The sequence below is a fragment of the Henckelia pumila genome, chromosome 2 (assembly GCF_033568475.1).
Source record: "Henckelia pumila isolate YLH828 chromosome 2, ASM3356847v2, whole genome shotgun sequence".
Lineage (NCBI taxonomy): Eukaryota > Viridiplantae > Streptophyta > Magnoliopsida > Lamiales > Gesneriaceae > Henckelia > Henckelia pumila.
The window spans coordinates 143,995,351-144,018,403 of record NC_133121.1 but is presented as its reverse complement, the minus strand read 5'-3'; the positions used below and the strand labels follow the sequence as shown (position 1 = coordinate 144,018,403).

Genomic DNA, 23,053 nt, shown 5'->3' with positions numbered 1-23,053 from the left:
AGTTTAATGATACAAAGATGTTCTTGGACAACGTTCCATGCAAATCCTCGCTTCCTCGGCTACTCCGCCTCTTGTCTATCAACAAACTCGTTAACATTATCTTATATTCTTATTCACATGCACCATCCAAACATAATGAATCTAAAGATTCTATAAGAATACTCAAATAATAGTGAGTACATATTAAAATCTTATAGCATGAACGTGAAATTTATAGCATGCTTGAGTAAAACACACTTTTATTTCATCACCAAAAATAAGAATTTGCCTTATAATAGATCGTGTAATTTTATAAAATGTCAAGCGATCGGTCCTACTCACTTGTATTGTCGTATGATTTAAAATATTTGAGTTGCAAGCACTTCGTCCTACACTTGTCGTGCCTTCAAAACGACTAGAATTGCATTTAATTGCACTAATATTTGAGAGGGAAATATATCAAAGGTGTTGAAATTTAAATCTCGCATTAATTATATATATATATATATATACTAAGTTTGGAAGTTCCAAAATTTCTTGGTGTCTATGTCTCATGCTCGAGTTGTCATCTATCTGAGTTCTTGGATTCGGAAGTTTCGAACTGCTATGCGTTGATTCTCATCGGACTGTAGATGCTTTGATGGCTAGTAGGATTCGATGGGTGTCACGGGTCTGAATTGAAGTCACTTCGGAAGGTCCGCACTTACTTTGGTAGTCTCTAACTATCTGATATTTAATTATCCAAATATAATCAATTAATGACATCATAATCATGTTTAATAATTACTTTATTCAACATTGAAAGTTGCTTATTACATTATTAATTATTTTTGAAATAGAAATGGTACGAGATAAAATAAATTATTAATGTAGATAAAAATGTTATATATATAATTTGATGCTCAAATGGTGTTTTGGAATTATAGAAAAGCTCTATCATCATAACAAATCTAACTACTAAAGGAGTTTAAATTTTAATACGTGTGTGAATAAAACGACCTATATTATTTATAATTAATAATTAATTGATATTTTCCAAAACTTATAATCATTTTTAATAAACATTAAAATATAATGATTTTGGAGGGAACATTAGGATAAGTATCCATATCCAAGTATCGGGTTATTTGCAATCACATCCTCTTCATTTTATACATTTGACATTTACCTCTTTTATCAAGTGTAAAAAACTAAAAATTATAACATGCAAATGAGGTGATTGCCAAAAACATAAATACCTTTAATTGTGTTTATATTTAGTGAAGTATTATTCATACTCAAATTTTTGTTATTCTCCATAATCAATTTTTTTATCATTTATTGACAATTCTATCCTTCAATTAATTGTTATTTATTTTTAGTAAATTCATTAGTAATCTCAAATTCCCAAAATAAGTCATTCTTAAAAAAAAAAAAATCCTAAAATATGTTATCTGAAACTGTAATTAATCAAAAAATTATAGTTAAATATGTTAATATCCTTAAATTTGGTAAAATATACAAAATAAATACTAAAAACATTTTCTTTCAACTTATATTGATTTTTATTTTTATATTAATTTATGATTTATTTCAATTTGAATCCACGTTTTCAACGCTTGAACATTTTTAATATTATATTATATATATCATCATATTTTTGTTGTGGCTTAAAAAATTAATTAATTTAATTTTTAACCATGTATTATAAAATAAATATCAATATTAATTTTTTTTAAAGACAGACTATATGTTTTTAAAAATACAATAAAATATTGTCTGTAAAATTTGTAGTTAATTTATATATAAATTGTTTCAAGATATAGTACAAATCATATGTAGGTAAGTTTAAAAAATTAGTGCGTGTGTATTTAAATGAGTATTTTAGTTCAAAATAATATTTTTATGTTTTAGATATTCAGAAAAAAAAAATTGATACAAAATAACAGGATCCTTTTACTTTTTCATTTTATCTAAAACAAATAACAAAATATTGATAAATTAAAAGTTTGAACATCACAAATTTTTTTATCTGTTCTCAACTAATTGACATATATTTTACGGTAATAAAGTTTGAGTTAAAATATGAAATATTAAAATTTTAATAATAATATATAATGTTTTAAAAAAAATTATAGCATAAAAAATATAATGAGCAACAAACAAAATTATAACATTTGAGTATTTAGGTCAAATCAAAATCTTGTAATATAAGGTAATAAATAAAGAAGGGTAAATTTGTCAAGTAAGTACATTTATGATTAAGTTGAGTGTTATCAACATTTTTTAGAGTGTAAATAAATGACACTCTCCTTATTTATTATCAATTAAGTTTCTCGTAAATTTATCCTGGTGATTTTTAATATTTGAAAGTAATTTTATGTATTTTTTAACAGTTTGATCGATTTATTTTCTATTTTAAAATAAACATCAAGTTTTTCCGATCAATGTTTTATCTCTCAAAATTATCTTCCTAAATCAACACAATTGCGAAATATAATGTTTTAAAATACAAGTAATATCATTTAACATTGTAACTTGGTATGCACACAATATCACGTGTATAAAATACACACGCTAGTATTGATAATATTTGAAATGATTTTGACATTCGTAATAATTAATATTGATCCAGTTAATTAAACTACAAAAGAATATATATATATATATATGTGTGTGTGTGTGTGTGTGTGCCACAAGAACTATTTTGGTCAAATTGCTCCAAATTCGATCAACTAATTTCTGTAATATAAAATATTTTTTTTTCCAAAAATATTCACCTCCGCAACATGTATTTTACATTTTATATACTAGCGGATCGTGACATGGACAATGCGTGTATTTCATAAAAATATAGAGAACGAAGTATTTTTGTTTAAAAAAATTAAAATTAAAGTTACTAATTTTTAAAATTGAAATAATATGAGATAGGAATAAAATATTTAAAGAATGCTAACGTAATATAATAAAGAAAAAATATATTTTTTTCTCATCAATTTATCAATGTTTTTTTTTATTTTGATCCATTAACTTTTCAAAGCTTGATTTTGATACATTAGATTTTTTTAGTTTTCGGCTATTTGTTCTAACCGTTGACATGACATCTGAAAAAAGATGACGTTGATACATGTCAATCTGTCATGTCAGCAATTGAACCAAACTAACTGAAAATTTAAAACTAGTATATTCAAACCAAATTTTAAAATTTAACGGACCAAAACCAAAAACTAAATAAGTTGATTGACCAAAAAATCATTTTCCCTATAGTAAAACCATATAGTTGATCTGATAAGACTGAAGATGTTTAGACAAATCTAAAATTACATCATGACTCCATATATATAATTAACATATGGTGCTTAATATAATACAATAAATCATGATTATTTATTAAATGATTAGTAATTTGTCCTCATCTTCTCCCCTGGAGCTCCAAATGTTTCTTACTTTCTTCTCACCCCTTTACTTTCTTCCTACCTCTTTCTTACCATCTCAATGCTAATTCCCACGCATATCATCACTTCTCTACATTTTGTGACAAAAAATAATTTGGTTTCAGTTGAAGAAAGAGAGAGAGACAAACGAAACAGGGTGATGGTAGCAAACATGGTGACGGCGGCGGCCATAGTATCCTGAACCACTGATTACAATAACTCTAGATGAATAATCACACAATGACCTTGTGTTTTGTAATATAATAAAAATGTTGTTTATCATCGATCTTAAAAGATTGAATTCAAGCTTGAAAGCTTCAAACCGAACATGAAATAGAGTAAGATATGCAATTTATCATACCGTAATTCATCGTTTCACTTTACAACTACGGATCTACTATCCCTACTCAGTGAAGGGTTGTCTCATCAATAGTTTACAACAAAATTACACGAGCCTTGAGGATAATTTGATTTTCCTTAAAATCATACCACATGATGGATGACGGTGGATAATATACTTATCATTTCTTTATCAAGAAGACCAATTAAACTATACCTAAGAGTAATAGATAATGAGATCAGTAGATAATACTGGGAGTGTGTCTTTTGTGAAATGATATCATGAATTTATATTTGCAAGACATGTCAACTCAGTTCATATATATAGTCAAATAATATTTTTGAAATAAAAAACACTATTTTTTATGAGTCATTCGAATACAAGATGTTTCACAAAATTGGTTCGTGATTAGACATTTTCATAAAAGTTTTTGTGGAATATAGATCATTAATGATGTAACAAAAAATTGATATTAACCGATTAGAGAAAATTTGGGTAACATGTGGAGATCTGGATAGTCGGATTAATACTCGAACTGTTCCACAGAACGAACTTCGTGGGTTGTCACCTGCATCACAAAGCAAAGTGAGTGGCGCCGGGGGTTGCCCGACGAAAACACTCCGACGCTCAAGTCAGTATTTGCCCAATAAAAGTTCTAGAGAACTAGAGCATGTGACTATTGAGTGCGTACCTTAATAATGATAGGACTTGAGCTATTTATAGATAGTCAGAGAGTTTCATGGACTAGAGCCTCTTATGGGCTTTTAGAAATTTATGTGCCTTGATAAAATATCCAAATAAATAACTAAATAATATGAGATCCAAATGGATTGAGTCACTGGGCTCGGGCCCGGGATAAAGTCAAATTGGGTAATAACCCATCAATTAATATTATTGAAAAAACTAGTTTTAGTTTGTGTTTGTTTAAATTCATTTTATAGTAACTAAAAAATACAAATAAATTATAAAATTGTAGAATATATATTTTATATACAGTGAATTAATTTTACGATAAGTTATTTAAAAAATTTCAATAAAAATATGCTATATTTAAAAAATAATGTTTATTATTTTCTGGTATAATAATTATTAACCAAGGCATGATACAAATATATACGCACAAAGCCTGCTTTTTAAATTTGGGTCGAGTTTTGAGTCTTCAAACTTTTTGGGCCAATCAAAGAGATGGTTAAAACTAAAAATCCAGCCCACTCGTATACATACAAAGTCACAAGTAGCTCATGCATGGAGCTATTTGCACTAAAAAGTAAAATCTCACGTGAAATTAATATAAAAAAAAGATTTATTGTCATGATAATTAAATAGATATTTCCTTTTTATAAAGTTACGCGATTTATTTTGTTAATGTGATTTTTTGAAGACACACACATATTGTGACAAAAAAAATGTTAATAATATTACATTGAATGTATAAAAATAACATTTTATTGATCCGTAATATTTTTTCAGATCCACATAATATATTTATCGGAATGTAATTTTGGATTTCCATATTTACACAACAAGGTTGAGCAAGAAACCATGTAATTTTTGAACAAAATTCCACGGTTTCTTATTTGTGAAATCTAACTCGATATGGGGCTTCACGTTTTGGTTTCTTAGCACAACTTGAGTAATGAGTACGTGATTAGAAAAACACTTTAACAGGGGTAGATCATGTAATTTTAATTATATGTCAACGGCTTAGACGCCTGTTTAATTTTCATAAGGGTGAAATACATATTTTTAATATTTCGATCACATGAACTTTTGGCGCAAACAAATCTTTTATATTACCAATATAGTGAGAAAATCCAAAAGACGTCTTTCTAAATAATAATTCAAGTAAAAATATGTGTTGCAATTTCGTTGAAGTTATGTTAAGCGTAATTTTGCGTCAGCGACTCGGTTGGAAAACTCTGACAATATACATTTGGATATTTATGTTGAGTTGTTATATAACCATACTTTGAATATATTTCATCTATCCCATTCATTTAGGCTACATTTCATTTTCACCTGTCTCAAATATATTGTAACGCCCCACTGTATCAAGACGGGTCTTTTCAGCGTGCTTATGTCCTCACTCACACGGACCCTGGAAAACTTCCCAGGGGGTCACCCATCCTATAATTGCCCCAAGTCAAGCACACTTAACTTTGGAGTTCTTATGTGATGAGCTTCTGAAAAGAAGATGCACCTTCTTGATATGAATATTACATATGAAATCTTTTAAGTCATCCTCAACCATGTAGTCCCATACCTACACAGTCTCAGAATCCCTCTCATTCCGGCACGGGATCGGTTCATTCATGTCTCCCTCCGCCTAGAAGCCTACCAGGAGCCGCTCATTGTCCGTGCAACCTCTTGGCACCGGCGATCACTCTCTGCCTCTTCAGCCCCGGGCGTCACATGCCCACCAACTTCCGCTTGGTTCGTCCCCGAACCATACCGTACTATGAGAGGTCGGCTTTGATACCATTTGTAACGCCCCACTGTATCAAGACGGGTCTTTTCAGCGTGCTTATGTCCTCACTCACACGGACCCTGGAAAACTTTCCAGGGGGTCACCCATCCTATAATTGCCCCAAGTCAAGCACGCTTAACTTTGGAGTTCTTATGTGATGATACCATTTGTAACGCCCCACTGTATCAAGACGGGTCTTTTCAGCGTGCTTATGTCCTCACTCACACGGACCCTGGAAAACTTCCCAGGGGGTCACCCATCCTATAATTGCCCCAAGTCAAGCACGCTTAACTTTGGAGTTCTTATGTGATGAGCTTCTGAAAAGAAGATGCACCTTCTTGATATGAATATTACATATGAAATCTTTTAAGCCATCCTCAACCATGTAGTCCCATACCTACACAGTCTCAGAATCCCTCTCATTCCGGCACGGGATCGGTTCATTCATGTCTCCCTCCGCCTAGAAGCCTACCAGGAGCCGCTCATTGTCCGTGCAACCTCTTGGCACCGGCGATCACTCTCTGCCTCTTCAGCCCCGGGCGTCACATATATAGTCTAGTTTCTATATTTAATGTTATCTCTTTTATGCTTTTACCAATTGACCTCTATTAAATTAATATTATTAACTACTTATACAATTATTTTATTCTATTAAAACCTTCATTAAATAAGAGTAAAATGAGAAACTCATTTTTAAAATTTACTTTTCCAAACATTTTCTTAATACGTATGAAAACACACACTTACCTATTGATATGAGATGAAAAGAATACATAGTTGAGTTTTAATTTTCTTGTTTTGTTAATGAGAATAAGAATTAAACCTGATGATGTCGGAATTTTACCTCGGGTTCGGTCTGGTAGAATGGATCCTCCAATTCCTTTATAGAGCAGGTCGGGTCGGGTATGGCGGAACTGCACAAGCAACAGCTAGGTCAAGGGGCGCCGAAAGTGTTTTCGGCGTGACCCCTCCGATGCCTAAGTCAGTGTCTTGAAGGCAGAGGGTATGATTAATGCGAAAACTGAGAGATATGAGTACGTGAATGTAAAAGTGAGTAATGAATAATGAATAATACCATAGCAGTACCTGTATTTATATGAGAAAATAGAATAAGTTACCTAGTAGAATTATAACACATCCTGGACTAGGACTCTTCATCCATTGGACCCTTCTTAAGTTTATCTCTATCTTGTGAATATTTAAGAAGATCCATACTTATCCCACATGTATCAAAGTCTCACTCAAATTATAAAAAAGATGCGTACAGCATACTGAGCCCAGCCCCGGTCGGCCCATTGAAGCATTACCTAGCTCGGCTCCTTATGACCAGCCCAGGTCATGACAAAGCCCAACATAGCTTTGGACTGGACTGGACCCTATCACCTTGGGCTATGCTAGGTAAACCCATTATAAACGGGCTCGGATGGAAATATTTTATCGGGGTAACAATAGTACCTCCCTAACTGGTCTAAAAGAAGAATGAGTTTAGACCAATTACTCAGTCCTGACCCCGTTCTATACAGGCTTTGTACAGACAGCCCAGAATTGAATCCACGAGATGTGTTTCTTTGAACGGTCCAGATCAAGATCCGCGTGATGTGCTTTTAATGGACGACTCAGATGTCCTTAGTGGCTCTGACCTGTCCCGTCCCGAACCGTAGATCAAGAAGCTAATCGACGGCTTAGATCATCTCACCTCCTCTATAAATAGGTCAGTAAAAATTTTGTTTTTTACTTTTCACTTTTGTACTGTCACGCTGCCAAAATTTCAAGAGCTCCCCCGACCCGGACTACTTGCTCCCGACCTGCTTATTTACTTACCGAGCTTCAACTGTTCCACCTGTAAGTCTTCCTTTCACTAGGTTAGTTAACATGTCTTCCCCAGATGAGACCTCTATTAGAGAAATAGTAGAATTTGTTGACGCACCCAGCTCTCCCCTTAACAACCCCGAGTCCTCCGACTCGGATAATCCAAGCTCAGACCTGGATCTTTCGGAGACTCGTATAGAAAAATTAAAGCGATTGCACAAACTCAGGTCGGATGAGGCCCGATTATCTGCCAAAGGGAAACAATGGTATGAAGTCCTGGCCTCCCATCTAAGTCCAGACCTAGGTCCCCTCATTAGGGAGAAATCGGGAATGCCCGATACCTATGATCTTATAATCCCGGGCCGTAAAGACCGGGCTCACAGACCCCCTCCTAATTTCTTGAGCTTCAGCCTAGATCAAATCAAGATGGGTTTAAGATTTCCAGTACCGAACTGCATTTCTTACTTATGTCAATACTTTTGTGTGTGCCCGAGTCAATTATCCCTGAACTCTTTTAGTTCAATTCTATCATTAGGTGTACTTTTTTGTTTCTTCCGAATTCCCTTAGACATAGGAAATTTCACTTACTTCTTGCAAATTAAGAAAACCGCCCGGGCCGCTTCTATATTTCCATGCGACCCGAATACCCCTTTTTGAAGGGTAAGCCTAGCTCCCACAAAGGCTGGACAAACAGATACTTTTTTGTCAATCCCAACCAGCCATGGGAATGCCGGTCTAACTGGGCTATGAACTTTACCAGTCCTGAACTGCCAGCTTTACCTACTCACAACTTTACCAATTTTATCAATACCATGTCTGCGCAAACTTTTGATATTGAGAGCCTGATTGAAGAGGATCTGCTCTGTCATTATGGCTTCAGTGGGAAGGGAGTAGAGATCCAAGGGGATATAGGTAGTACCCCTGTACCCGTGCTATCCTTATCTTAGACTGATTCCCCTTATGCCTTTGATTTACCGTATTTTTATCTATGTATACATTTTTTATTTTCAGACGACAGGATCAAATCTGCCGCTATGCCTGCCAACTTCAAAGCTGCACTGAAGAACTTGAAGAGGAAGAAAACAGAGGACAGTGAGGCCAGAACTCATCCCGAACCTCCTCCCCCTGAACAGTAAAAAAAGAAAGCTTCCAAAACCAAGGAAAAGCCCAACGCCAATCTTCCCGAGCTTGAGCAGACATCCATTGTTTCCTCGTCCAGAGCCCGTGGCAAAGAACCCATAATCGAGTTCGGGTCCCTACCTGACGCTGAACCTCAAGGAATGCCAGATCAGCCCGGGGTCCCAGATATGTCATTTTTCTCAGCCCGACCCCCAAGGGTGCCTAGGCATAATGCAGAACCTGATTTCTCGTTCTGATTTAAAAATCCTTCAAGGAGTGCCTACCTTGGAAGCTGAACAGAACTTCGCTCTTGCATCCCTGCAGGTATATTGCATTTTTCGATCTTACCTTGTATACGGAGCTGTCATGTACCGAGCTGGGTTTTAACCTTCATGTTTTCACAGGCTCTAGCTTGGGGAGGGGAGATCACCAGCCGAGCTTTCAAAGACCGGGAGGAACACAACCTGAACCAGGAGGCCTTCGTTGCTCGGATTTCTGAGCTCACACGAAAAACCCGGGAAATGAAGGCTGATCATGATGAAAAGGTGACCGAGATGAGGGTGGAGATTGAATCCATACGGGATGCTCTGGAGGCTGCTCATAAAAAGACTGCCGAGCTGGAAGTGGACAAGATTGAACTAAAGAACCAAGTACGGGCCCTGACTCGGGAACTTGAGGCTGCGAAGGAGGTCGGGAAAAGAGAATTCTTGAATTCCGCTGATTTTGCTAACGCCGTAGCTGAGAAGGCAGCTACTTTTTTTGACGAGGGTTTTAAGGGGTGCTTAGCCCAGTTCAGGGCTAACGGGTATTCAGAGACCGAGCACCCCGCCCTTTTCCTGGACTGTTCCAAGGCCCTAGATGACATGCCTGATGAGGATTCCGAGGAGGCCAAGCCGGAGAGAACAACAAGTCCCGGCCAGAGCTCGAGGCCACAGGATGCCCCCACCCCTTGATTATTTCTTCTTCTTGCTCTGAATTGTCTAAAAACATGATATGAATGATACCCTGCGTGGTCATTGATTTTTGTTATTGCCCAGGTCGGGCTGATACATTGTTGCTATGAATGAACGTTTATTTCTTATTCTCTTTTTAGTTCGGGTTTCTTTACAAAATGCGAGAAATTTTACCAAGTCCGACTGTTTTAAGGCCCCGATCTGCGTGTGCCCGGACTGTTTTAATAACTGAAACCAAACTTATCATGCAAGTTTATAAGGTCCCGACCTATATGTTCCCGGACTGGTTTAATAACTGAAGCCAGACTTATGAGTTTTATAAAGCCCGACCTATATATGCCCGAACTGACTTAATAACTGAGCAAACTTACGCAAGTTTATGAAGTCCCGGCCTATATATGCCCGAACTGACTTAATTACGGCAGGGCGATAATGAATTTGTTCAACCTTAATTCAGCCCTTGAGATCGATCCATATTTAAACTTTTAAGTTCTAAGTACCGTTAATGGAAATTGTTTTGATGCTAGACCTGCTTACTACCGAAGTAGTTGATGTGCTGGACCTGCTCAGCTATTAGGCTCTAATACTGATATGGGTTTTAAGTGCCAGACCTGCCTGGGCTTTGAGACCACTGATGTGGATTTTGAGTGCCAGACCTGCATGGGCTTTGAGACCACTGATGTGGATTTTGAGTGCCAGACCTGCCTGGGCTTTGAGACCACTGATGTGGATTTGAGTGCCAGACCTGCCTGGGCTTTGAGACCACTGATGTGGATTTTGATTGCCAGACCTGCCTGGGCTTTGAGACCACTAATGTGGATTTTGAGTGCCAGACCTGCCTGGGCTTTGAGACCACTGATGTGGATTTTGAGTGCCAGACCTGCCTGGGCTTTGAGACCACTGATGTGGATTTTGAGTGCCAGACCTGCCTGGGCTTTGAGACCACTGATGTGGATTTTGAGTGCCAGACCTGCCTGGGCTTTGAGACCACTGTTGTGGATTTTGAGTGCCAGACCTGCCTGGGCTTTGAGACCACTGTGGATTTTGAGTGCCAGACCTGCCTGGGCTTTGAGACCACTGATGTGGATTTTGAGTGCCAGACCTGCCTGGGCTTTGCAAGGTATGTTTCAAAAAATTGTTTTATAAAAACAGACCAAAACTTTTCAGCGCCATATTTCCAAAATAAAATTGACATTAGACAGGAATGATCCTAATGTAAACAAGAAAACTTCAAAAATATAAATAACTGGTTAAGTGCCAGTTTAGTGAAAAATAGATAACAGGCCTGAACTGAGCTGTTAAGGATAATATTTTTTCAAGTGCTGCGCGTTCCATGGCCTTTTTCCCTTTTTACCTTGAGCATCTTCCAAGTAATATGCTGCTACTCCGGCTTTTCCTATCACTTTGAATGGGCCTTCATACTTAGCTTCTAACTTTCCTCGTTCCCCTTGATGTTGTATTTTTCGCATAACTAGGTCTCCCTCTTGGAAAACCTTGGGGTATACTCTTTTGTTGTATGCTTGAGTCATTCGTTTGCGATAGGCCGCTAGCCTAATTGCAGCTCGGGACCTGTTTTCTTCGAGTAAATCTAGATCCATTGCTCGTAATTCTTGATTGTTTTCCCCATACGCCATGATTCTTGCACTCTCTTGCCCTATCTCTGCTGGGAGCACAGCTTCAGTCTCGTATACCATGCTGAAAGGGGTTTCACCTGTACCGGACCGAGTTGTAGTTCGGTAGGACCACAATACGGAAGGGAGCTCATCTGCCCACTTGCCCTTAGCCGCATCCAGTCGTGTCTTGAGAGCTTGGACTATCGTTCTATTGGTAACTTCGACCTTTCCATTCCCCTGTGGATACGCGACAGAGGTGAAAACCTGTTCAATCTTCATTTCTTGACACCATGCTCGGACTTTAGATCCACAGCACTGTCGCCCATTGTCTGATACTAGCCTGCGAGGGATCCCAAAGCGACATACTATATTTTTCCATAAAAAATTGAGCACTTCGTTCTCCGTAATCTTCGCAAGGGGTTTGGCCTCCACCCATTTGGAAAAGTAATCGACTGCGACCAACAAGAATTTCCTTTGTCCTGTGCTAACAGGGAATGGCCCTACTATGTCCATCCCCCATTGGTCAAAAGGGCAAGCAGCCACCACTGCCTTCATGTATTCTGCAGGTCTCCACTGTAGGTTAGCGTGTCTTTGGCAATTATAGCACGAATGAACCAGATCTGAGGAGTCTTTGCGCATAGTAGGCCAAAAGAAACCAGCAAGAAGAGCTTTGCGAGCTAGGGCAAGACTGCCCAGGTGACTTCCGCAAGATCCCTCATGAATTTCTCGTAATACGTAATTTGCCTCGTCAGGGCCTAAACACTTTAACAAGGGCTGAGAGAAAGATCTCTTGAACAAAATTTGATCGATCATGACGAAGCGAAGAGCCCTTCTTTTTACTTCCTTGGCCTTTTTGTTATCATTTGGTAATTCCTTCTTAGTCAGATATGTGTGTATGTCATATCTCCAATCCCCTTCTGGTACTAGAGTTAGCATATCATCAAGAGTCTCCAACTGAGACACAAGTTCCCGACCTGCAACAATGGGATCAGGCCGATCATTCAATGCACTAGCTAGGCGAGCCAAATGGTCGGCCTTGATGTTCTCAGCTCGGGAGATTAGCTCTAAATTCAGCTCGGTGAATCTTTCCTTAGCTGTGTCTAATGCCTTAGCATATTTCCTCATTTTATCATCTTTGATCTCAAACTTTCCGTTGCTCTGCTGAATAGCTAGTTGGGAATCGGAATATAGAGTAGCCCGGGAGATACCCAAATTCCGTGCTGCCTTAAGTCCGAGTAGCAATTCCTCATATTCTGCTTCATTGTTAGAGGCTCTGAAGTTCAATCTGATTGATATATTAGTTTCTTCACCCCAAGGTGAGATGATCACGATTCCAGCTCCGCTCCCTGACTGACATGATGACCCATCTACAAAAATCTTCCATAGCTCTTCTTGTTCTAGCTGGACTGTCTCTGCCAAGAAGTCAGCCAGGGCTTGAGCTTTTATAGCTGTTCGAGGTTCAAACTTGAGATCGTACTCACTCAATTCTGTGATCCATCTGACCAGTCTACCTGATGCATCTGGATTAGTTGCAATTTTTCCCAGAACGCTATTGGTGAGCACGGTGATGGGATGTGACAGGAAGTAAGGCCGTAATTTTCTTGCGGTGATTACCAGAGCTAAGGCAAGTTTTTCTTGGGTTAAATAATTGAGCTCGGCTCCCTTCAAGACATGACTCACAAAATAAACAGGCTGATGATTTGCCCCGTCCTTCTTGACCAGGGCTGAACTGGCTGCTCGGGGTGTGACTACCAGATATAGGAACAACTCTTCCCCTGGAATAGGCTTATTCAGCACGGGCAATTGTCTTAAATAGGTCTTCAAATCCTGGAAGGCCTTCTCACTTTCCTCATTCCATTCGAAATTTTTGGTCTTTCGCAATGCCTTGAATAAGGATAAACTTTTATCTGCTGATCTGCTTATAAACCGGGCTAATGCGGTAATTCTTCCTGTTAGCCTTTGTACTTCCTGTACATTTCTGTGCGAGCTCATAGAAATGATAGCTTGGACTTTTTCAGGATTTGCCTCAATTCCCCTTCTCGTAACCATATAACCTAGGAATTTACCAGCCCAGACTCCAAAAGTACACTTGCTAGGGTTTAGCTTCAATTGATAATTTCTCAATGTCTGGAATGTTTGAGCCAGGTCGGTGATGAACTGGTCTGCAGTTCGGGTTTTGATCAGGATATCATCAACGTATACCTCAATGTTTTTCCCAATTTGTTGCTCGAACACTTTGTCCATTAGTCTCTGATATGTTGCCCCGGCATTTTTGAGTCCAAACGGCATGACCACATAGCAATAAGTTCCAGTTGATGTGACAAAACTCACTTTGTCTTTGTCCTCTTTTGCCAAGGGAATTTGGTGATATCCCTGATAAGCATCCAAAAAATTGAGTAATTCATGCCCTGCCGTCGAATCAACCAGCTGATCGATTCTAGGTAGGGGGTAACAATCTTTAGGGCATGCTTTATTCAAATCTCGAAAATCTACACACATGCGCCATTTTCCCGTGGACTTTGGAACTAGGACTATGTTGGACAACCAGGTCGGGAAGTGGATTTCTTCAATGTGCCCCGCCTTGAGTAACTCGTCCACCTGCTCCTTTATTACTGCATCCTTTTCAGGACCGAAGTGTCGTTTCTTTTGAATAATAGGGCGATAACCTTTTATCACATTGAGCTTGTGTTCTGATATTTCCCGATGGACCCCTACCAGGTCTGAAACTGACCATGCAAAGACGTCTTTATTTTTTTGCAAGCATTCCAGCAGTGTTCGCTTCAACTCTGTTTCCAGGGTTCGAGCAATTTTTACTACCCCGAAAGGAGGGGAGATTATTACTTCTTCAGTTTCTTCTTCAGTGGCGACAAATGTGTCTTCTATCAAGTTGATTTTTTCCATGCCAGAAATTCCAGGTCGGTCGACGTTATCAGTCCTGGCTACTTTTTGCTCTATTCTGACCTCCTCCACATAACACTTGCGCGAAATAACTTGATCACCTTGCACCTCCCCAACCTCATTACCCACTGGGAATTTCATTTTCTGATGCAGAGCTGATGCCACAGCCATGAAAGTGGTCATGGCAGGTCTTCCTAGTATAGCATTATAAGCGGATGGGGCGTCCACTATAATGAAACTTACAATTCGGGTTTTGCGAGTGTTGTTTTTTCCAAGAGTTAAGGGTAGGTGGACTAATCCAACAGGTCGGATGGCATGACCCGTGAAACCAAAGAGTGATGTTACCACAGGCTCCATCTTGTACTGTCCCAAATCCATTTGATTTATTGCTTCTTGGAATAAAACATTGACTGAACTGCCTGAATCCACGAATATCCGAGCTACTTCATAGTTTGCGACTGTGGCCCTTATTACCAGCGCATCGTTATGGTTGCTGGAAACCCCTTTCAAATATTCTGGACCAAAGGAGAGGGTTGGGCCAGTATGGAAGATTTGATTCCCAATCTCCATATTTATTAATTTTCTACTGCTAGTTTTCCTAGCTCGATTGGAATCTCCGTCAGTAGGGCCTCCAGAAATCATGTTTATAATTTCTCTAGCCGGCGGAGCTGGTCTTTGATGAGCTCAGTCATCGTCGGGCTGGCCCTGATTCGGGTGATTGAAATCTTCATGGGGAGGAGCAGTCCTGGCTCTTTGCCTCGGTCTTTCTTGCTGTCTCTTGTTCGGGCTATATCCCTCTTGACAGGTCAATATATTTTTTAATTCAGCATGTTGTTGTATTATTCTTTCAATCTCTTGATCTAATTGACGACAGTTCTCAGTAATATGCCCATACTCATTATGAAAGTGACAATATTTATCTGACTCCCTGTTCCGAGGTCCCTTCTCAGTCCATGGAGGCCTTTGTGTGAGCTTCCGATCATCACAAATTTGGAGGGCTCGGACTTTACTCATGCGCAAGGGAGTGAAAGAGCTGAATTCTCCCAACAGAGCAGGTCGGAATGGTTGTCCCATTCCTGTCCCATTGCTCGGAACCCTATTGCCCTTTGGACTTTTTGGTCGCTCCCTCTTCACAGCTGCTCGCGAGACCTGAATCTCTTCCATGTTGACATATTTCTCAGCTCGGGCAAGTAATTCCTCATACGTCTCCGACGGCCTTTTTATTAAAGATTTAAGAAAATCTTTTGTATCCAGCCCTTGCATGAATGCGCTGATGAGCAGGTCTGGGGTAGCCATGGGTACCTCGAGAGCCAAGGCACTAAACCTTCGAATGTATGCCCTCAAATTTTCGTGTTCCCGTTGTTTGATTGCAAAGAGACTGAAAGTAGTGGTAGGATGTTTTTTGCTACTAGCGAAGTGATGCAAAAAGGATTTGCTAAAATCCTTGAATTCCTTGATCTCCCCAGCGCGTAACGTATTGAACCATTGCTGGGCTGGTCCTATGAGAGTAGTAAGGAAAGCCCTACACTTGATCGGATCCGAATATTTATGCAGCAGAGCTGCATTCTCAAAGCGTGCTAAATGTTCCTCTGGATCGCCTTTACCATCGTACTCCCCGACGTGGGGCAATTTAAATTGTTTGGGAAGGTCAGCGTCCAATATCTCCTGAGTAAAAGGAATGTTTCTGATTGTGGTAGCTAGGTACCCGGCCTGCTTCTTCTTGAGCTGCTCCATTTCTTCCTTCAATTTTTTGATCTCCTCGAGGTGGGCATTATGATCGGGGTGCGGAATATTTGCCTCATCCCTCTCTGCCAAAGCCCTCTGAATAGCCCGAGCTATTAACAACTCTAAATTAGGATGATTTCTATTCTGATCAGCCATCAAAACTCTTTTTCTTCAACTTCCCACAGACGGCGCCAATTGATGATGTCGGAATTTTACCTCGGGTTCGGTCTGGTAGAATGGATCCTCCAATTCCTTTATAGAGCAGGTTGGGTCGGGTATGGCGGAACTGCACAAGCAACAGTTAGGTCAAGGGGTGCCGAAAGTGTTTTCGGCGTGACCCCTCCGATGCCTAAGTCAGTGTCTTGAAGGCAGATGGTATGATTAATGCGAAAACTGAGAGATATGAGTACGTGAATGTAAAAGTGAGTAATGAATAATGAATAATACCATAGCAGTACCTGTATTTATAGGAGAAAATAGAATAAGTTACCTAGTAGAATTATAACACATCCTGGACTAGGACTCTTCATCCATTGGACCCTTCTTAAGTTTATCTCTATCTTGTGAATATTTAAGAAGATCCATACTTATCCCACATGTATCAGAGTCTCACTCGAATTATAAAAAAGATGCGTACAGCATACTGAGCCCAGCCCCGGTCGGCCCATTGAAGCATAACCTAGCTCGGCTCCTTATGACCAGCCCAGGTCATGACAAAGCCCAACATAGCTTTGGACTGGACTAGACCCTACCACCTTGGGCTATGCTAGGTAAACCCATTATAAACGGGCTCGGGTGGAAATATTTTATCGGGGTAACAAAACCTAATGGTAAATCGCAACGGATGAAGGCACACAATAATGGATGTGTAAGTGCTTCATCCCTTGTGCCATCAAAATCATTGTATATAACTTTGACGGAAAGAGATGGACTGCATTGGGTTGGATTGAAGCCTCACTCATGCACCTTTGCTAGGTCGACCTAGATTCAACTAAGCAGTCGACGGAACCAAATATTTGTTTGGAAATTGTACATCATGCACGATGGCGTTGAAGTCCATAGAATCACAATGTAGTAGCAAAATCAGCAGGATGAAAAAAAAAATGTCGCGAATCAATGGCTGCCTGAAGTGTCGCTCGATATAAAGAATGAGAAGAAATAGAACCAGTGCTGTTTGCATATCAGCATAACGTAACGGGTACTAGCTAGTATTGATCATTAATAATGATGGTTGCTCAAATCAAATAATTTTCTTATATATTATCACGAGGTTAATTTAGGGCAGGGGTGTTAATGTCAATTCACATGCATGCATGATTGCTTATTGTGGACGGGAATCAAGTGGGGAGGGACAAAACTTGGAGGGGGTAATAGTAGGGATAAAGCATCAAAAAGTCGAACCACTTTTTAATTTGAAGTAGCTTCAAATATGTCCTCTGCACCTTTTATTTTATTTTTATTTTTATTTTTCGTCCTTAATAATAATTCTCTCTCTTTTCGGGCCCCTGAGATTATGATATCATCTCTATTATATTATTTTTATTATATATCATTATATTATATACACATGTCTTTGCTATATTTACTGTTATAAAATACTTGAACACCTCATAACAACTACTTTAGAGCATGGTGTGTCAAATATCAGATTGTATTCCAAGTTTTATCTCTGCATAATTTGATATATGGTCGAGCACCATACATAACTAATTTGGTGTAACAACGTGACATCAAAGGTTTCTTAGAGTTTTACCAATAATATTTTTTCTGTAACTTTGATGATGTGTATTTATTAATATATATTTTCTTACTTATCTCTGAATTTTTCTGCAACTTCTCTTCTCTATCTCATAGTTCAAACTATCAGTGTAAATTTGTATCTAAGTATAACTAATATATCCTAATAAAAATATTTATTTTTTACATACAACAATTATTTACCACAGAAATTTTTTAGTATATATATGAGATATATACTAAGATTAGTTAATAACGTACTCTAAAAAAAATTAGTTAATAACAAGAATAACTTAATGTCATATCTATTTTCTTCTGTTATTATTACTATCATTAAATTAAAATGATATTCCTCTATAGGTAAGACATTCTTTTTCAGTGCTAAAGATTAAATATCTCTGTGTTGGTATAATAACAATTCTATTGTCTTAAAAAACGAATAAAATTTTCGGGTCTAGAAAATTTTCTTACTCTTATTTTTAAAATATCCCCCATGTATAAAGCTTTGAATATGTACAATTGAAGTATTTTAAAAATCATAGATTCAGAATCAACAAGTTCAATTTAAAAAACAAAACTTTTCGGTCGATTCTTGATTCCGACCCAAAATGAATTAAACGAAATTAATTGTAATCCTAACCATTTGCTTGCTTAAATCGGACTTCACTTAGAAATTATAATACGTTCTTGTTTTTCTTCGTTGCATACTTTTTTGATACTTAAGCAAGATCATATATAATTAAAGTATAAAATAATAATATTGGTTTTTATAACGTATCATAATAATGATCATCCCATGCATATAACAGGAAAATTTAGCTTTGCAAATATTCTTCATATGCTTCGTATTCTTCATATATAATAATTAATGTCACTAAATAAAAGGTCATTTCAACTTTTATTCCCTTTAAATCTTGTCTGCACAAAATCTCGTGTGATATAAAATTTGATCATATTCAACGGAATTTGTCCAATGTGATAAGTGGATCTTTTGACCCTACCAACCTTTTATTTATTCAAATATTTTTTTTATAATTTATCAATACGCATAAAAAACGACAAAATTAATACTTACCATTTGGTAGATATGATAAGATAAATAATACATATATAAGTACGTAATATAATGTAATAATAAATAAATAAGAAATGATAGTTAATATAATATTTGATTTGATTGATAAATTATAGTTTATTTGATTTGATTGAATAAATTTTATATAAAAATTAATATTTTGTCTTTTTAACAATAAATAAAATATGAATACTATTATTTATAAGAGATAATATAATAATTTAAATTCAATGATTTGATTGATGCAAAATAAATAATTAATGATTTGATTGATGCAAAATAAATAATTAACAGATGAATAAATAATATGACGAGAAAAATGCGAAATTGGATAAGGTAAATTATACATAGATTAATAATATAGGCTATCAAATGGTTATTGTTCATAATGATCACTATCCAAATTATTGGGGTAAATTACATTTACCAAACGTATAAAACTCTCTATAAAATTATAAGTTTTTTCAAATCCTGTATTTTAAAACATTTTCCATATTTGCTGAGGGATTTACCCTTGTTTTATTCATACATACAGCTCCCGTTAAAAAGATCATTAATTTCATGTACGAAGTTAAGTGTTTTTATGGGTTTTTAGTTTTTACTGGGGGCTAAATGTTATTTTTTGTCCACATTACTCATCGTATCATGGAAACAAAATTCCTCTACGACATTTCATGGTACGCTAATAATTGATTGTCATGCTTTTATCGGGATTATTCTATGCTACACCTGAAGTACTTCTCCCCCATGATGTGGTCAAATATCAACCATTGGATCATCAACACATATGTCAATTTTCATAAAAATATATGGATCCCACATGATCTAATTATATTGAAATAGGGAGAGAAACACTCCCAATGTAGCATAGACTAACCCTATTTATCGAGTTACATATTTAAAAACCTATCACACCTATACAAACTTAATATACGTACACAATCTTTTGTTAATGTAGAAGAAAGATTTTTTGCCCCAATCCATATTAGTCATGTTTTTTTCCCAGTAAAACATTTGTAAAGTGCGTGCAACATTAATTAATCTCGCTTTTTTTTTTTTCTTTTTTTTTTCTCTCTTTCCATTCGAGACATTTCAATCATTATTTTCTTGACGCCGTTCGTTAATCATTCATTTTCAACCATTAAAATTAATTTCTTTCAAAAAAATTTAAACAATCATACGCTGTACAGTTATTATCCCTGTTCTGTTTAAAAACACGTGTGGTCTTTTAAAAATTTAATATTAAATATACTATAATACATATATTATGTGTTTGAGAAGCAAAAGTCCCCGATGTATGTGGCTTTCAAAAAGTTTGATATTAACGTAATTCTTTTTTTTAGAGGGATATTAACGTAATTCTATTATGTGCATGAGAAGCCAAAATCCCCTCACAAATTAAATTTTTAGCTTTCCATTTTTATTTTCAAACACTAACAACTTCTAATTTTTTTTTTAATTTTTTATAATCTATAAATTTAATCAATTATATAAAACATAATATTTGCAATTACACACTCCCTAAATTCTACATGAAATTAAATTAAGAAAATTGATATATGCTTGACTAAGATATGAATATACAGGACCTCATGATAAAATTTCAAACAGTCCTATGTTATTTTTTTAAAAAAAACAAATAAATTATGAAAACAAATCAAAGAAATTAAGCTCTGTTAATAAAAAAATTTCCTCTCAAAATTTGAAAATGCTATACATAAATATATGTTTTATAATTTTTATCAATGAGTTTTAGTTATGCAATTTTCCCCGAGCCTGTACAAGGATGTGAGGAAGTTGGTGTGGTGAAGTTGGTAACTTGATCGCTTGATGATGTCAGCGTTGATAACTTTATTATACGTTTCTACAATGATGTGGTGATGTTGTAGACTTGTAGTGATGATGTTGAAATATTATTATTTTATTATATTTAATATTTTTAAACATAATAAAATTGAACATAAATATAATAAATTTAAAATACACATAATTAAAATTTAAAACTTGAAATATAAAATCACTCGAAATAAAAATTACACGCAATAACAACATAAAAGAAATAAAAAATACAATAAATTTAAAAATATTACAACCGAATAAAATATAATGAGATAACACTGAAATAAATTACTAATTGAATCTTTTTCGAAGAATTTGTTCTTGCATCTTCATGTAGTACTGACGTTGACAGTGAGCCTTGGATCGTTAACATCTTTTTCTATGATTCAATTTTCTTGTTCTATCTCCATTCTTTCTTGCTCTCTCACCCTCATCTCGTGTTTCATCATCCTCATTTCGAACTTTTTTTTCCATATTTTGAGCCATTGTTGCATAATGCTCTTTTGTCAAAGCAGTCTTCTTTTCATCCCTTTTTTTTATCTACTTCATGTATTGTTTTCAACATTTTCACCATGTTTGCATCTTTCGATCCTTCTCCTCTCATTGCCCTTTGAAGGCCTTCCGTCTCATCGACCTAGTGGTTTTGCTCACTTCTTGCACATCATCTCCTTCTTTGCCGATTTGTGTATCAGATGGTGTGGATAAAGGAGATGGAGAGGATTCACCATCAATATTCTTAAGCTTCTTCGTAGCATTCATCGAACCTCCTACAAATTTATCAAACGACCATATCTTTCATTTTGGTTGATCCTTCAACACTAACCAAGCTTTCTCATCGGACCGATGGTTATGATCTTGCTCGTATATCGTTTGAGCTTGAGCATACTAGACCCAAAATAAAAATTTCGAATATGTTGAATTTAAATTTAAAAAAATTATGTATTCATACACTCATATCAAATGAAGATCCGATTTGGTTGAGTGCTTCAAGTTCACTCATTATATTTTGGAAGACGAACACTCGTTTTGAAACATCATTCCAATGCTGCCGCATGTCCGATGAACGTACTTTCCATCCATTTGGTAACTCATGGTTATTCATTCCAAACCAATCCCCAAAAACTCGAGTTGCTTTGATCATTTTCAAGTGCCGGATTGGTTGAAGCATTGCACCATGACTTTGCGAGACGTTCATCTTCAACCTTCGTCCAAGGTTTCCTTTTGATGCCTTCGCCACCATCTCCAACGACAATATTTTTTCCTTTTCTTTTAGATTTAGTAGACGAGGCTTCAAAGGTAGGAGACGAGACTTCGATGAGATTTTGGGAGAATTGAGTTTGGTTGAACATAAAACTCAACATTTGCTCGTCGGTGAATTGGGAATTATTTGGTGAAGGAGTATTGAGATCATTATTTTTCCATGAATCCATTTTCGAAATTGAATTGAAAATATAATGAAAGTTGGAGAATATAGAATTTTTGGAATTCAAGTAGTAAAAATTGTGAATTTTATGAGATGTATCCAAATCTATTTATAGAAGAATGCTTGAATTTTAAAAATATAACCGTTTGTACTTTTTCAGAATTTTAAAAAAAATTCATATTTTTTTAATTTTTTTAAATTTTTAATAATTTTTTTAAATACATAGGTGGGATAGATATGGCCATTGAAGATCAACGGCCCGATCATCCCAACCCTTCATTTTTTAAAAAATTACTTTTTCTTTTTTTTAAAATAAAAGTTGGCCATTTAATTTTCAACGGCCAGAGCTTATTAAAAGCACTTTTCAGCTTTTCGTTAACAAAAATTTAAAATTTTGGAAAATTTTGTTAACGAAAAGCTGAAAAATACTTTTTAAAAGCTCTCCCAAACACTACCTAACAGTGTCTTGTGGAATGTACGTCAATCTCTTTTGAGGGTCAAGAAACTTCTTCCACGACATGTAAATGAATATCTTGTGACGTTTATGAGATGTCCAACAAAAGACGCTGAGGGTATATATCAAAATTAAATATAGATAATAGTCTACCTTTACTGTGATTAGTAATGTGAGTTTTACATATTCCCCTGATTAAATTCCCCCGT

The 23,053-nt window shown here is 36.3% G+C and overlaps 1 protein-coding gene across 1 annotated transcript; it reads right to left on the bottom strand.

The window, feature by feature from the left end:
* Nucleotides 1-15,275: 15,275 nt before the first annotated feature.
* On the bottom strand, nucleotides 15,276-16,472 carry LOC140878605 (uncharacterized). Its single transcript, XM_073282224.1, has one exon. It carries the CDS (start codon nucleotides 16,470-16,472, stop codon nucleotides 15,276-15,278), a length of 1,197 nt encoding a protein of 398 aa, XP_073138325.1.
* Nucleotides 16,473-23,053: the final 6,581 nt, after the last annotated feature.

Coding starts and splice junctions, on each gene's coding strand:
- LOC140878605 (XM_073282224.1), bottom strand. CDS start 16,472: ATGGCTGATCAGAATAGAAATCATCCTAATTTAGAGTTGTTAATAGCT.